Genomic DNA, 17,592 nt, shown 5'->3' with positions numbered 1-17,592 from the left:
CACAGCCTTCCTCCCCCTGACCCAACCCCCATCCCCTCCTCTGAAAGGGAAAGGCCTTCCATGGGGAATCAGCAAAGCCTGGTACATTCAGTTGAGGAAGGACCAAGCCCCTCCCCCTTGCATCATGGCTGAGCAAGGGGTCCCACCATTGGTAATAGGATCAGAAAGCCAGCTCATGTACCAGGAATAGATCCTGATCCCATTGCTAGGGTCCCTTCAAGTAGGCCCAGCTACACAACTGTCTCCTGTGTGCAGAGGGCCTAGTCCAGTCCCATGTGGGTTCCACAGCTGTCTAAAGTTTATGAGTTCCTATGAGCTTGGTTCAGTAGTCTCTGTATATTTCCCCACCATGATCTTGACCCTCTTGCTCGTATAATCCCTCTTTCCTCTCCTTGACTGGACTCCCTGAGGTTGGCCTGGTGCTTGGCTGTGGATCTCTGCATCTGCTTCCATCATAATGATGATAGTTATGGTATTCACTAATCTGATTACTAGGGTAGGGTAATACAGTGGCATCCTCTCCACTATTTCTAGTAGTCTAATCTGAGGTTGTCTTTGTGGATTCCTGGGAATTTCCCTAGCACCAGGTTTCTCCTTAAACCCATAATTTCTCTCTCTATCAAAATATCTCTTTCATTGCTCTCCCACTCCATCCCTCCCCCCACTTGACTATCCTGTTCCCATATGTTTTCATCTCCCATCCCCTCCCCTATATTGCCCCCGCATCACCAGTTTACACATGGAGAACTCATTTATTTCCCCTTCTCAAGGTGATCCATGTGTCTCTCTTAGGATTCGCCTTGTTTCCTAGCTTCTCTGGAGCTGTGGGAAGAATAACTACTATATAAATAAAATTTAAAATAATTAGAAATGAAACATCCATTACTACAGTGAAGATACACATAAAACAACTGAATGTATAAGAAAATTAATACACAACTTGGATGTGAAATTCAGGAGAAAGAATGTGAAAACTATCACAGTAATTTTTCCAACATAATATTTGTATTGCTTATTGGGAATTTCAAAAAATGTGTAACAATCACACTAGCTTCCCAGTTCTCCCAGGTCCACCATCCAACATTTGTGACCCAGCTCCAAATACACCAAGTACAATTTGTGTTGCTCATGTACTCACTGGAGTGGCTGGCTATTGGGAATTTCACTTTTACAGGTTTTTTTTTTTAATGGAAATATATCTCTATACACAAAGCATAGAAATTCTTTCAAAAGAGTCAGCAATAGAGTGAAAATCCAGTACAAAAACATCAGGGATACTAAGGTATGTGTATTATTATATTTAGACACTAATAAATTAAAAGTAATGAGCACATCTTTTATGATCTCTGAGATGCTACTGTTCAGAGATTGCATTTGTTAATTTTCTGTTTCTGTGATAAAACATCATGACCAGCAGCATCTTACAGAAGGAAGTGTGTATTTAGGCTTTCAGTTCCAGAAGCATAGGAGTCTATCATGGTGGGGAGACTTAGCACAAATGGTCAACCTGGGGGCAGGAAAAGGAAGCTTAGAGGTTCCATCCCAACCACACTCAGGAAGCAGAGAGCAAACACAATGGGCAGAGACTATGACCATTCAAGGCCTGTCTCCAGGGATGGATGTCATCTAACAAGGCTCCATCTCCAAGACGTTCCACATCCTCCCCAATTAGCACTACCCTCTGGGAACAAGTGTTCAATTATCTAAACCTGTGGGTACATTCTCTTTCAAAAGTACCTCACACAGCAAATATATGTATCTAACACTACAGATAATGTGTGGAGATATTCAGGGATAGAAAATATGTTCTATGAAACAACAGCAGAAATTTCCTCATATCAAGAGAAATAAATAGACCCAAGTACACAGAATACATTTAGAATCACAACAGACATGACTGGATAAAAACTTCTCCATGAAATCATGTGAAATTAAAAACATTTTTTCATTTCATTTTCTTAAGGAGGTTCTCACTATGCAGCTCTGGCTCACTAGACCAGACTGACCTCAAACTCACAGAAATCCATTTGTCTCTGCCTCCTGCCAAAGGCTGGGATTAAGGTGTGTACCATCACTTCTGAGCTCAGAAAATAGTAATTTTACAGCTTTTCACTACACTGAAAATTCAAAGAACACTGAACCAAAAATATCAGGGAGAAGCTTCAAGAGAGAAATTTCCTTACAAAGACAAGCCCATCCTTGACCTCTTAGTGAAAAAGGAAATAAAAAAACAAACACTCAGCAAAACAAGAACAAAACCAAAAAAAGATATCATAATGAGTAATTACACCCACAAAGAAAGTAAGTACCAAGCAAGATTGTTGTGGGGAATAAAGAAATAAAGAGATCGAGATCTTGCAGGATATACACAAACTAAAGCCCAGGAGACCGCCACACTTATATTGCACATGCGCAGTGAGCACTATTTGCTCCATAAACTGTCAGTTATGCCTAAGGAAGAACGAGCATGCTTTTGTTTACCAGTGTTGCTTAGCAACGACTGTTCTATAACTGCCTGCTTCGGTTTGACTGGTCAAACCATAGCCTCGCACTTGTGAGAGTCGCAGAGTTAGGCTCTGGTTGTTAGACGGTCAGTGGTTAAAAGTTCATCATTTCCTAAAATTACTTAGTGTTGAGTTGATAGAAAGGTGGTCACAGCTATGTTGTCCACCCTGAGGAAGCTCTTCTTCTTTAAGAAGGAGCCGAAAACCCCCTTGGGGTTTTGTGACGGCCCAAGCAGGGGAACGGGATACTTGTCCTGCTTTCACTGTGGAACTGAAGACAGGTACCGCCAGCCTTATGACCCTGAAAACCAATTTCATGAGGCAGTATGCATGGGAAAGCGCAAAGTGGTGGTGCGTCTCCTCAGGAAGAACCAATTTCATGTGAACGATGAGGATGAAGGGAAATGGTAAGAACACTTGGAAGATAAGGATGAGGGGCCTTGAGGAAATCGGGTGATGGGAGAAACCTACCTTTCCTAGCTCTATTGAGGGCAATAGGGGTGAGGAGAGACCAGCTGTGCTTTCTGGACTACAGTCTCCTTGGTACCTGTGATCACAAAGTTCCAGTGTCCAGATCTTCTTCTGGAGGAGGAGAACCATAAGACCAAAGCTCCAGCAGGTTTACTGTCACCCCGTAATTCCCCTATGGAGCATTTTCTTATGGAGCATCGAATACACAATAGAATAATCTAACAAACTATAAAGAAATGGGAATTAATTTCAATGTACCTAATAAACACAATGTTGTATAAACTGTAGAAACTACAGAGATCAAGTAGTGTTCCTCATAATGTCTTCCTCCCACCTAAAATCACCCAAAAACATTCAATATGGATCTTTTATCTGTGTGTACTAACATTTATATTCCTCACTGAAAATAACAGAAATAATCTAAACTTGACAGATGGGTGTGTGCTCCTTTTCCTGCTGCTCCTTCATTTTCTTGTTGTTTCTCACTAGTTTCCTGGGGATATCACTCTCCCATCTCTGTAAATTTCTCTTAAGTTCCTTCACTCATTACTTCATATGTTTCTGAAAGTTTATTCAGTGTGGCCTTGATCAGCCACCATTTTAATAACACAATGTGCTGACAAGCTCCAAGTTCTCTGAAAGTTACTTCTGACATCTTTACTTACTTCTGATAGAGGTGAATGGAACTTGCAGTGAATTTCATGATTTACAAATCAACAAACTGTCTTGCTTTCCCAATTTTGGGTTTACTAGATGGCCCACAGTGTCCTAAATCTCCCTCGTGATATTGATATTAGATACTGACGTTAGACATAGCATACATCTAATTTCTCTGTATGCTATGAATTTAACTATTATCAAAAATGGGCATTCCTATGTATTTGACTTGAAGTTCCATACTTACTTCCTTTGAATTAAAGTTCCTTAAAAATCAAAGCCAAGTTTGCTGTGCATTTAGATTTTGCTGTTGATAATTTTCAGTTTTTATCAATAGTACATTTCATAGCTTTCTTTAAAAAATCCAGTAAAAGTCTAGAAATGTTTTATATTTATGGATATGTATATATGTATGTATATGTATATCACATTATATATCACATTTCACTTAGTAGAGACACCATGCATGGCACAATGACATGCTATCTTATGTATTAAAAATTGTCTTTAAGTTTTGGCAGTCACTGTTGTACATTATGAATTGTAAATGACATTTCAATTTTAGCTGAGTTAAAATGCGTGAAAAACCAAATCTCAAGCTCAGTGGTGTGTCATATCTACAATCCAAGCTCTTTGCAGGCTGAGGCAGCAGAAGCATAAGTTTATTGCGGAACTTGTCTCAAGTTTTGAAGAGATATCCTTAGACTCTAAAATTTATACTCCTTAATATATTTACAAAATAGAGATAATGGAACTAACATTGACTTGAAATATGTTTATTACAGTGTTAACATTCATAACTTAAATACCGAAAAGATTGTTAAGTTGTTGTTGAAGAATATTTTCTGAATAGTTGCAAAGAATCTAATTGAGTCATCCTAATTTGATAGAAGTATTCCTTTTAACACCCATTTTCTGGACAAGAATTCACAACACAGGAAGGCTGAGAAGTAGTTGGTTGATGGTAGTGTCTAGAGTAGGATTCAAACTGAAAATGAGTTCACCCAATAGTCATGTTCTTTTTGCTCAAATAGGCTGCTCTTTACTACGTAGTTCACTAATAGAGCACTTATCTAGGCTGCAACAGCTGTGTGTATTATTCACACTGCGATAAATGATAGTTGCAATAAATTTTTAAATACAGTAAATTATAAGAGCAAATAAAAATAAATTTTGAATGAAGTTAAATATTTTTATGGGTCTATGGACTTAAATACTATATAATATTTATAAATGCCAGAGTGATTGTGTATGTTGATAATAGTGCCTTACAGTTTTCCTTCAAAATGTCTCTCATTCCCACAGAACTGCGCTCCACTTTGCATGCTTCTATGGCCATATCAATCTGGTTCGTTTTCTGTTAAGATTTAAGGCCTGTGAGATTAATGCCCTTGACAATCAAATGTCCACACCACTAATGAAGGTATTTCAAAGACTTCAATTTCAGTAATTAAGTTGATCTAAGTGTTTAGAATGAAAGTAAAATTAAAGTCACTTAAATATAAATCATGGTGAAAGTTGGGGGAAGTTTCTTGTGTGTTCTTTAAATTGACAGTGTTTTCCTGGTAACGATATCCACAGGCTGTACAAAGCTGGGAGACAGAGATCGTGTCTGTCCTACTTGATCGTGGAGCAGATCCCAATATTAAAGATTGCAATGGAGAAGCAGCAATTCACCATGCAGTGTATGTAGACAGGCCAGATATTGCCAGCAGTCTTCTTGAATTTGGGGGAAACATTGAAGATACTACAAAGGTAAAAATTTTCTAAATTGAATCCCCAAGTATTTGAAAACTATATGCTTTAACAGTTGTCATATCTTGGTCCAATTTATTCACGTTTAGAAGTTGAAGTATTACTTGACTGGCACTTTGAAATAACTTGATCGGTATCCATCTAAGTATTGATATGTTGTTATAGTTTGTTTTTTACCCCATTGAGTCCAATTCGTGCTGCCCACATACTCTTGGGTATGTGACCATCCACTGGAGCATGCTCAGTCCACCCAGGCCACACCTTTAAATGAAAATGACTATCCAGTCCTAGCAGCTATAACTGTCAAGAAGTTCTCAGCTCAGAGCAGAACTTCATGCTAAATTCCTGCTTGCATAATGACATTTTGTGTCACTTGAGCTTCCAACCATCATCTTCTGAATGTTTTCACGGTGACTGTGATGTCATATGAACATCTACGCTGGTGTGCCCATGAGACACTCTTTGCTTTTGGTCATCCAGCAGACCTGGCTCTTACAAGCTTTAACCTGATCTTCTACAGTGACTCCAGAGACTTGAGAGGAGGTTTATATCAATAAGGTTAGAAAGATGGGTGGGTACAGAAGAGGGGTGCATTTGGAAAGTAGTGAAAGGGAAGGGGTGAATATGATTAAATTGCACTGAATATAGCTCTCAAAATTATTTCCAAAGGGGGAGAAGTAAATGTTAATTTATTGAAATCAACATTAGAGAATTTAGCTTACTTTTATGGAGCCATGGAAAATATTTATAAAAATAGATAATGGACTAAAAGGATTATTTGACTTACATTTCCAAGTTACTGTGTATTACTGGGAAAAGCACAGAATCAGGATCTTGAGAAAGCTGTTGACATATCATCTATCCTCAAGAGAGGGAGAAATGAATGAGTCCAGGATGCCTGTTTGCTTACTCTGCAGCTATCTCTGTAAAGTCTTACACAGCCATGTTCTGAAACAAGGCTGTGGTGCCACCCACCAGGGGCTGGGTTCTCTTCATTGGTTAGCCATCAAGATAACTTCCTATTGGCAGCTGGATATAACTTTGTCTGTGGTATCAGGAACTTGTAATCCTTCCTTCCTCCTCATATCTCCACAGAAACAGAATCAGTGGCCTCTTGAAAAACTCAGAATAGGTGTACCACAAAACTGCCTACATACCAATATCACACCCATCAAATATCCAATTCCAAAAGCTTCAACACCTACCCAAAATATTGACAAGCTGTGCTGGGATATAAATCACTTCAGGCTGTGGGTGATACTTCACCTTCAAAATGCTATCACAGACTGAATATTTGCAACTGAAGCATGGTACATTGCACTACAAGCACTTGATTTCCACACATCCATTAGTATGCATGCAGCAGAGGTTAAAATTTTAGTAAACAAACCAAAGGGCTATGGAACAGCGCAGTCCATTCATAACCTCCATTTTCTCCAGGAATGCAGTGCATGCTCAATCTCTAAGAGAATTTTAAAAACTATGCTTCATCCTGACTATAACAAATCAAATCATTTTGCTTTTGAGCCCCTATGATGGAACGGTTCCCTGCAGGTACTTCCACAATCCAACCTCCAAGTGTGTTTTATTTGCTAACAAATCCCATTTCACCTGCTTTGCCGATACAGGTGTTTCAGTCTACTAGCCTTATTTCTTAGTGTTTGATATAAATTTAGGATGTCTGAAGATTCCTTTTCTCCCTTGGCAGTTTGCAGAGCACCACAGGAAGCTAGTACTTGGATAGGAATCACTGGGTTAGTTCCAGCTTTATTCCTGCTAGTCTTTTCTCCAAAGGATTTGGTGTCTTCTGTAGCAAGATCTTACACTTAAGTGACTGGAGGCAACCAAGAACACTGGCAGTAGCTCATATTGTTTGGGAAATCTCTGGAACTCCCAAAAAGTCTAGGGAATTTTTACCTGCCTGGCACTGTGTATTTTGTTAGCTGTGGAGTTGGGCAAGGCTTTTCCACCCCTTGTTGCATAACTTCATGTAAATTACAATACATCGTCTTAATCTCACTGATATTGATAATCCTAAAATCATCATAGACTTCCAATATTAATTTTTTAGATAGGGTTTCACTATGTAGCCCAGACTCTCCTAGAAGTCACGATCCTCCTGCAATAATACCCTGCACTCTATTGATGGGATTACAGTTGTGCCTTCATTTCTGAATTCTAATGTTTAAAATACTTTTAAATTATTGCTCTATTTTGATTCCTGCTTAGGTTGTTTTCTAAGCAAAATATAAACCAGAAAGAAAGCAATGCCTTGCCCGTCTCTAAAACTTCCATTACACAGATCTGTATGCACTAGCTATAGTACAGTACAGTCACTCAGTAAATTGGAGTTAGATGCAATGATGATTAAAATGCAGCAAATACAGAGTATAACAGAGATCCACAACTAGTGAAAATGCAAAGACCAAAGGACCATGGGTGCCTACCACAATCCTACATCTACAATACAACACCCACACTTAAGTTTCGGGTGACACTGAGAAAGAAAGTTCTGAAAAAACAAACAAACAAACAAACTCTGAGTTCAGTGACCAGGATGACTGTTGCAGAAAAGTGTCTTCTAGATACAAAAGGGATAATTCATCTATGAAATCTCAATAATATGGTTGCCTAAATAAGACATGCACAAGGAAAACACCAGTTGACATGCAAACACTTGATAGGGGAAACTTCAAAACTACACTCGTAAATAAAGAGTTGCCAATTATCCATAACTGCTTAGAGTAGAATTCAATTTTCTCCAGGGATACACTCTAAACTCCTCAATAGTTTATCTAACCACAGTGGCCATGCTTAAACACACACACTTACACACATGCACATGCACACACATGGACACACAGACACACACAGACACACACACAAACCAACACACATACAGGAAGAGAGAGAGACAGAGGGGGAGGGAAAGAGAAAAGGAGAGGCAGAGACATAAAAAAGAGGCACACAGAGAGTCTGCTCACATTACATGGAACCAGTAGGTTGTACATAATACACATGTGTGTGCGACAGTAATAAAAAACAGGTCCTGAATTTCAGAGGGAGTTAGGGGGAGTTGGAGGAGTGAGGGTGTAGAAACTATGTAAATACAGATCTCATGTAGGAAACTGTCTAAAAATAATATAAATAAAAACATTTTAAAAATGTACTGGATTTTCTAAACACTAAGACAGTTTTCAACTTGTAACAGGACAGAATACATTTCAAGGTAAGCAATCAAAGATTCTTTGAGTTGGGCGGTGGTGGCACACGCCTTTAATTCCAGCACTCGGGAGGCAGAGACAGGCGGATCTTTGTGAGTTCAAAAAAAAAAAAAGATTCTTTGATTTCTTACTCATTTTGAGGTCATTTCTTTGGTGACCTGTTCAGAGCAAGAGGCAGACATTGTTACCCTTGGCCCTTCCTGAATGGAGAATCAAGAAGAGCTTCCTCTGTGTCCTCAGCAAATACCACATCATTACAATACTCTGAGAATTGTGCCTGTGAAACAACTTCTGCTGTTGCTGACATTTGCCCCACAGAAGATTTGCCAAACAGTACTTCAGAAATCAGGTTTTAAATACTGGACAATTCCATAGTTTTGTCATTGTCCTTAATTGAATTTTTCTGTTGGGAAATGCTACATCTGCCACATAACTGTCTTTTGAAATACAGGAGAATTTCTGACATAGAAAAGACAATTTTGCTCATCCATGCAACTTAGGATCTAACACCTTTGCCACTGTGTGTCGGTGTGTGTCTCTTCAGATAAACTCTGAGGGGAGAGTGCCATGGCTTCAAAGTACCATGACAACTTCTGTGACAGGAACCACAGGTCCATGGGTGTCACATGAGTTCTGTAATGGACTAGAGGACTTTGTGACAACTGCAGCCATGGTTAGAATATTGCAATCTTGAGGATCATTAGCAGGTGCATTAGGCTAATAAGGAAAAGACTACTGTGGTCAAGTCTATGGTAAACATTACGATCACGGGCTACATATATGATTTTCAGTTCAGTTGTGAAATATGCGGTATTGCGAATGATTAATTGATATCATTACAGGATGGGTTGACCCCTCTGCTGCTAGCACTCCGAGAAAGGAAACCCCGCATGGCAGCATACCTAATCACACACGGTGCGAATCTTCACGTATCTGATCAATATCTAAGGTACTACACTTTGCATTTTTAAAACACTACTTGTGTTGAAAATAGTCTAGAATAGTAAAAATCATTCATTTCATATGTGTTATGGGACTAGATTAGAAAAAGTCAATAAAACATCAGTTACATATCTAAAAATATCTATTACATGAAATGGTTATGCCAAAGAATGATAGTCAGGTTCATATTCCCTTTCATAATGAGAGGTTTTTATTTTGATTTTTATTTTGACTGCCATATGATCTTCTATGAATTGATAGCATTTATATTAGATTGTACATTTACAGTGTCAGTCCCAGTGTTTTCAAGTTTGCAATCACACAACCTTGTGAACACCCTTTAATCTTCAAATACTTTTGGTGGTGTGCAGAGAAGGATGATACATGAATGGTAGTTGTAAACTTACATATATGGCATGATATTAGTATCAGGATTTGAAAACATTTATTTTTAACATTAAAATTATTTGATAACATTATTACTATCATTTTACGCAAATTTCAATTCCATATATAATAGTGAATTGTATTTTAATAGAATAGGAAGGAAATGGTGTTCTTTTTCATATAAAGCTTTCTGTACTTCTGGTCAATTTTCTCCAAACAGTTATTCACCATAAACAATTTAAAATACAAATTCTACTCTATAAATTATCATAGTGGGCTAAGAAGTTTTCTGCTTGTTTTCTAGTTTTAGCCTTGGACATATTTTAGGAATCTGAACTCTGCTTTCAGGATGCTTAAGGCTACTTAGTTAATGGTCCATTCTACACACAAAGGCCTTATACTTATATGGTAAAATGTATACAGTTCACCATTTAAGTAATTGAATTGCCTCTGTCATTCTAGAACAACACTCATGTATGCTGTTAGATGGGATTGTGAAAATATGGTTGAAATTTTACTGAAGAAAGGTGTTGATCACCAGTTAAAGGACACATTTGGATGGAGTGCTCTTTATTATGCCATTATGGGGAAACGCAAAACGTAAGTCCAGAAGTTAAAACGCTAATTGAAACTAAATTTAGACATGAAATATTTACCAATGTTGTATTTTAACCAAGCGTGACTTCATTATTTAAATGCTTTTGGAATGGAAGCATTTTAGTCAACTCCACTTGCGATTCAGGATCATTATGACAAAACTCAGATCATTGTTTCCTTCTTGGCTAAAGGAAGACCAGCAATAGAGCAACCTATGTCTTGGAATTCATTAGTGTTCTCACCATGGGCTTACTCTTTATTTCAGTAATATCAAATTCTGAATTCTGTAGCATTTGATAATAGGTCCATTCATGAATTATAGAGTGCTTTCATTTAGGATTCTAATCAGATCAAGACTGAGAAGCAAGTTAGATACTGCTTTACTATTTCTGTGCCTGTTTTTAGGTGGTGAAATTTTCATAGCAAACTTTTAAACCAAAGTAGGGAAATCCTGAGTTTTGGAAACTTAAGTCGGAGCCTAAGGAAACACTTTCCCAGAGCGAGTATACTTAGGACTCCTACCTATATTAGGGCACTTTCCATCCTGTCAAGATAATCAAGATGATTTGAACCATAGTAAATCTACACCATCTCACTCTGTTCTTTCCCTCTAAAATGAGACACTTTGTAAAATCTTTTAGAACTAATAAATTTGAAGGGTATGTCCAGATGACTTGATGGAATCTTATATTGTCTTTGAAATATCTTAAATATTTAATATATTGATAAATGATTTTCCATCCATATTAAAATAATAACGTTGTTTACCACCATTTCCATACTTGGCAGAAAAATGGTGATTATTCAGCACGACTTATTCCTCTGGAGACAACAAAATACCTTCACACGTAAGTCTTTTGAAGTTTCCTTCTCTGTAGCCCTTCTTTAGATTAAAAATGTTGCATTTAGAATTTTTCAATTCTCTGTAATTAGATATTATTTGGGTACATACCCAAGAATAGTGTAGCTGGATCTTGAGGTGGATCCATAACCAGCTTTTTGAATAATGGCCAAACAGATTTCCATAGTGGTTATATGTTTGTACTGCCCTTACCATTGGGTGAGTGGATGAGTGTTCCCCTTCCCCTTCACTCGCAAAGAGCAGTTTTTATTTTTAAAATGCATTTAAATTATGATAGAATTAATATCCTTTCCTCCTTTACATTCCTCTCTCCAGCTCCTCCTAGGCAGTTTTAAAAACCAAGTGTCTATTGACGGCTGAATTGTTTAAGAAATTAGTTGTATGAAACTGCTTTGTTAAAAAGTTTCTCAGTTTTACACCGGAATTACATACTTGCATGTAAAAATATTTTTTTAATTACCATACTGTGATGAGATGCCAGCCTCTCCCCAGCCCACAGCACATTTTAGTGTACTTCATACATTTTTTTTCTAAAAATGTTAACATAGTGTCTACTTCATTAATAGTTCCACTACACTGTATTGTAATTCATTTTATTTGTTTATTTTATTTCATGTGTGAGTGTTTTTGCCTGCATGTACACCAGGCATGTGCATCATGTTCATGTCTGGTGCTTGTGGGAGAGAGAAGATGGTGTTGTATTCTTTGGAACTGGAGTTACAGGTGATTGTAAAATACCACATAGGTTCTGAGAGCAGAAAACAGGTCCTCTTGAAGAGCAATGCATGCTGTTAACTTCTAAGTTGTCTTCTTAGCTATCCACACACATTATAAAAAAAAACACATTATTTTCTCACAGTAAAAATGAATGCATTGCAGTAAGTGAACACAATTACTTTGTTATACATATCATAGAAAACATGATTTGTATGGCTAAACAAGACACAATATTCAATCCTTTTATGATTTCCTTTCCTGTGTATGTTATTAAAGGAATGTTTTCTTTTCTATAGATTTTAACTAAAGTACAATTAGATCACTTTCCCACTTCCCTTTCTTCCCTCCAGCACTCTCCCCACGCTCCCGCTTCTTCCATGTCCCCGCAGGTCTCAAATTGATAGTCTCTTCTTCCCTTATAATTACTCTTCAATGCACACATTCACACACAGAGACACAAATGTGTAACTACAACCTACTGAGTTCAGTTTTCTTGTTTGTAGTTACATGGTTTCAGTGCTGACTACAATTTCATCAGTCAAGCAATTAGGGGTTCCTGTCTGAGAGAGACTCACTATCCCTATCTCAGCAGTCATTAGTTTCCTGCAGTTCCTTGTCCAGGAGCATGGCCCTCGGAGATTCCTCCCTACTTCTTCCTTAGCATGTCTATTGATATTGTCTCTGTTCAGATCTTGTTAATATAGCCATTTCCATGAGAGACTGTTTCACAGCAGACTTCCTGATGTTTGCAGTCTTTCCCTCTGCCTGTTCTGTGATGTTCCCTGAGCTAGAGATGCTGGAGTTGTAATGTTGATTTATCAACTGAGACTGGGATCCCTAGACTCTGCTGATCTCTGCTTCATGTCTACATTCTGGTGTGAGACTCAAGAGAATCTTGATGAAGGAGTCATCTTTATCTTCTCAGAAAAATAGCTATTAGATTCATTAGTTCTTTGTACAGTTTTCTTTTTTTCTATTTAATTCATTTACTTTTTATTATTTCGTACTATCTACTGTTTGGGGGTTTGGTTTGTTCTTGTTCTTTTTTCTTCAAATTCTTGACTTGGATCATTAGGTCATTTATTTGTTTATATGCATACTGGAGTTTATTTTGCTGCCAATTTTAACTTTTATGACTCAGTGGTTGCATACTGTACATGGCATTATTTCAATTTTCTGTATTTCTTAAAGTTTCCTTTGTCTCTAGGCATATGCTCTATTTAAGAGGAGCCTCTTTGTGCTGCTGAGTGGAATATATATTCTTTGGTATTGAGGTGGAATATTTAATTATTGGTTAGGTCAATTGAATGAAGATGTCATTTAATTCTGAGATTGTATGTACTTGGGCTGGATGACCAATCAATTGGAAAAATCAGTGTTTGCAATCACATAACGTTATCGGGTCTGTGTTGATCTGTGCCTTTTGTTCCATTAGGTTTCTTGTGAAGTTGGGTGCACCTGCATGTGTGTGTGTGTGTGTGTGTGTGTGTGTGTGTGTGTGTGTGTGTGTGTAAGTATTCTATTTTGTATTTGTTGACACTTTAATTAGTATGAAGTGCACATCTTTGTCTCTTCTGCTTCATTTTAGTTTGAAAATGATTTTTCAGGTACTAGGATGCCGATACCTGCTTGCTTCCTGACAGTGTTTGCTTAGAATACATTTTGAGAATACATTTTGCATCCATTCATTGTAAGAGGGTGCTTGACTTTTAAACTAAGATGAGATTTTTCATAGACAATAGATAGTTGGATTTTGTTTCTTAATTTGTTTAGGTAGCCTTTGTCTTTTGACTGGAGTGTTGAGGCCATTGATATCTGGATTCGTTATTGAAAGTTGTACCTAGATTGCAGTGTTTTATTTTCCTGTTGTTTTGTGTTGTTAGATGCCCTTTGTATTTCCTTAAATTTTAGCGTTGCTTGTTTTCTTTCTAAAAGTCTCCTCTCACACTTACTCCTCTCTTCAGTTAGAAGTATTACATTTAGTAGTCTGTTTAGAATTTATTATTTGCTATAACTGTTTCAGGCTGCTTGTATCATGGAAGTGTTTCCTCTTCAGCTATGGCAGACAGATTCACTGGGCACACGAGTCCTGGTTGACATGCATGGACTTGTAGTATTTGAAGTTCATTGCTTCAGGCTCTTCTGCTTTTCAGAGTTTTGTTTGATAATTCAGCTGTTGCCCTGGGCACGTTCATTTCCAAATGACTTGTATACTTTCTTTTCTTAAGCTTTCAATATTTTTTCCTAGTCCTGTATATTTGGTGGTGTTACTATTATATGCTTTGGAGTTTTCTTTCTGATCTTGTCTGGTTGGGGTTTTGTTTGATTCTTGTATCAGTGTGTGTATATATTTCCTTACTTGGATGAAGAATTCCTCTGTGATCTTTCTATTAATCTTGTCTATGCTATTGATTGAGAATACTGTTTCCTCATGTATGCCAATAGAATTCAAAGATTTGAGCCTTTGATAGTATCTCAAATTTCTTTCCTGGTCTTCTAGCATGGTTTTTTTTTTATATTATTTGCTAATTAATTATAGATTTTTCTACTTTTTCTTTACATTCTCATATTCTATCTTTTGTTTGATTTGTTATATTGGTAAGGTTTTTCTCTGAACTTTCTAATTGGCATGCTGAAATTTTCAGTATTATATCTATTGCAGCCATTGATCTGGACCTAGTCTTCTGTGTATGGTGACAGCCACAAACAAAAAATGTGGGGGCAGAACAGGGAAGAAGTGACTTACCCAGAAAAGGTTGTGATATATTGTGTACTCTAATAAAATTTGCTTGAAGATAAGAGGACAGAACAAGCCACTAGATTAAATATAGAGGCCAGGCAGTGGTGCCACACATCTTTAATCCTAGCACTCGGGAGGCAGAGATCCATCTGGATCTCTGTGAGTTATATCCACCTTGGACTACATGAGATTTAATCAGTCTAGGAGAGAAAGAGAGGCAAGCAGTGGTGGCACCAACCCTTAATCCCATTACTGGGAAGTCACTGCCTTTAATCCCAACACTAGGAAGGAAGTGATGGCTGGGTGGAGAAAGGTATATAAGGCATGAGGAGACAGGAACTAAAGGCTTTTTGGCTGGAACCCCTTTTGTCTAGAGGCTTTTCAGCTGGAGCGCTTTCAGCTGAGTACTCAGAGGCATTCAGTCAGAGGATTCCTGGAGTTGGCGAGGTTAGACTTGGCTATGACTTGTTTCTTTGTCTCTCTGATCTTTCAGCATTTTCCCCAATATCTGGCTCCATTTTTTAATTAAAATAACATTTAGGATTCCTGCAACAGAGGGTTCACAGCTTTGGGTCTGGAATAGGATTGTTGGCTTCCAGAGAAAATGAAGTAGCCACCTAGCTAGCAAAGGTAGCTAGGAAACATGGAGGCCATGCCTGCTGCATTTCTTAAGCAAGGCATGTGGGTTTGGAGATAGTAGTAGGGGATAATAGGATGGGAAATGGAAAAAGAGAATTGCCCAACAATGGTGGCTCACAAACAAAGAGGGTTGTCAGCTTGGATCTGGACCAGGTGTGAGTTTACTGATGGCAGTTTTTGGGGGGTGACAGACAAAAAGAGACGTATTCAATAAAGGTGGCGCAAAACCTAAAATAATGGTAATTTTGTATTCAAATTCTTCCATTTAAACAAATATATCACATAGTGTTACTGAAATGTTTATATACACGGTGATTACTTCTGGCTCTACTGTATGGCAATGGTCTGGTTCCTAAATGTATAATTAGAAATTAATATTCTTATCTGTGAGGTGTTGAACTCAAGGTTTCATACTTTAAGAAGGAGGTGCTCTATGTGTTTGCTACTCCAATGACCCTATTTTTATTTTTATTTTTGTTTATTTTTGTCTTCCTGCTTTGTGTTGCCAAACTGACTCTTGACTGCCAAAAGGCAATCTCCAGAGGTCATACTTTTCCAAACTGTAGTCAAGTCTTTCACATGGCTTTTTCCCATATGCAGTAACCTTTAGAATGTGAATACTGTAGATGAAGTAAATAATGAACCTCTTCTTTGGGGGAAAAAAGAAGAAACTAGTCTACTAATTCCAGATTTAAATTCTGTTTTTATTGTGAGTCGTTAATATCTATAGTGCTTATCAGTAAATATGAAGCCACTCATACACCAGAGAATACTTGACTATCCATCCACAATCCCATTTTATCTTTTACCCTATTTTTGCAAGACAGGTGCTCTGCCACTTGGGCACATTTCCAGTCTTCATTTTCCATGGGAAGATACTTTCTCAAGGGTAATGTCAATAGGATCTCACCATGTGTGGTCTTTCTTATTTTATATAAAAGGAGAACTGTAGACAAAATTCTAAATGGTCTTAGTAAATAAGAAACACAGAGCCAACTAAAGAGTTAAAAGTCCAAGAGATGAGAGCACTAGTGAAGAGCCCAGACAGCCTTATCTTAATACCTGGCTGCTGTCTCTTCTCTAGAGAGAGAGACCTTCTTCCTGTGTGACTTGTCTTTTTATTGCTTTTCTGTTCTGCCTTCTCATTGGCTCTAAACCCAACCACATGACTTCCCTGTCACTGCCTGTCTATACAGACCTCCAGGTCTCTATGGTTGGTACTGGGATTAAAGGTTCAGGTCACCACTCCTTGGCTGTGTCCTTGACCACACAGAGACTCTACCTGCCATGGGATTGGATTAAGGGTATGTGCCACCACCACCTGACTTCTGCTTAGTGGCTCGGTTTTACTTCTGACCTCCAGGCATCTTTATTAACATACAAATAAAATCGCATTTCAGCACAAATAAAATACCACCATAGGGAACTAGGTTTCTATCCCAGTAGAAAGATCTTAAGTGAGTTATTAAGTGATATATATGTAGATACCTACATATGGATTTATAGTTTTATAATAAACAAACCTCCAAAGCAACTTTCTCGGACCTAGCCTTCCTAGTACATACTTTTAATTTTCTGTATTTTAGCCATGTGCAGAATAGATATTTTCTTTAGGAGGGGATCTTACCAGTAGTTATGTCCAAAGGTGACAATAGCAATTGTGGTTCTACCTTATTGTATCATAGGTAAGAATGAAAACTATAGCCAGATCTAAAAGAGCTCATTAGAACCTAACCACAGAGGAGATCAGGAGGGTGGGCAGCATTGATTTCACCTTACCTCTCTTTTCTGATACCTTGCAAGTCTTTATGAGAAACCTTGTCCAGATAGGTTTCCATAATTTTAGGGGAGATTGATAAGTACAATGATCATTGCCTCAGGTTCTCTCTGATAGGTTGTTTCATCCCTACCTAAAGGATTGCAGCCGTGCATCTGGGGAATATTTGTTGTGTTATAACAAAATATTTATGCTGTCTTCAAATTGATCCTGGTACCATTCTTCCAGAAAACTACTCTCTTTGCTATTTATTGATGATAGGCACTGATTCTGGCAACGGCACTATTTGCCATTAGTTGGACTTGTTGTCAGTATACATG

The 17,592-nt window shown here is 37.8% G+C and overlaps 1 protein-coding gene across 5 annotated transcripts in view; it reads left to right on the top strand.

Moving 5' to 3' along the window:
• Positions 1-17,592, top strand: part of LOC131901888 (POTE ankyrin domain family member B-like) — a 64,278-nt gene that overhangs the window by 7,028 nt on the left and 39,658 nt on the right. For all 5 annotated transcript variants that reach the window (XM_059252950.1, XM_059252951.1, XM_059252948.1 and 2 more), the window contains exons 2-6: positions 4,938-5,055; positions 5,214-5,387; positions 9,454-9,560; positions 10,403-10,540; positions 11,327-11,385. In XM_059252950.1, coding sequence (XP_059108933.1) covers positions 4,938-5,055; positions 5,214-5,387; positions 9,454-9,560; positions 10,403-10,540; positions 11,327-11,385 — 596 coding nt within the window. The remainder of the gene's footprint in view (positions 1-4,937; positions 5,056-5,213; positions 5,388-9,453; positions 9,561-10,402; positions 10,541-11,326; positions 11,386-17,592) is intronic.

Source organism: Peromyscus eremicus, unplaced genomic scaffold (genome assembly GCF_949786415.1).
Source record: "Peromyscus eremicus unplaced genomic scaffold, PerEre_H2_v1 PerEre#2#unplaced_590, whole genome shotgun sequence".
NCBI classification, from domain to species: domain Eukaryota; kingdom Metazoa; phylum Chordata; class Mammalia; order Rodentia; family Cricetidae; genus Peromyscus; species Peromyscus eremicus.
This window is presented reverse-complemented; position numbering and strand designations above follow the sequence as displayed.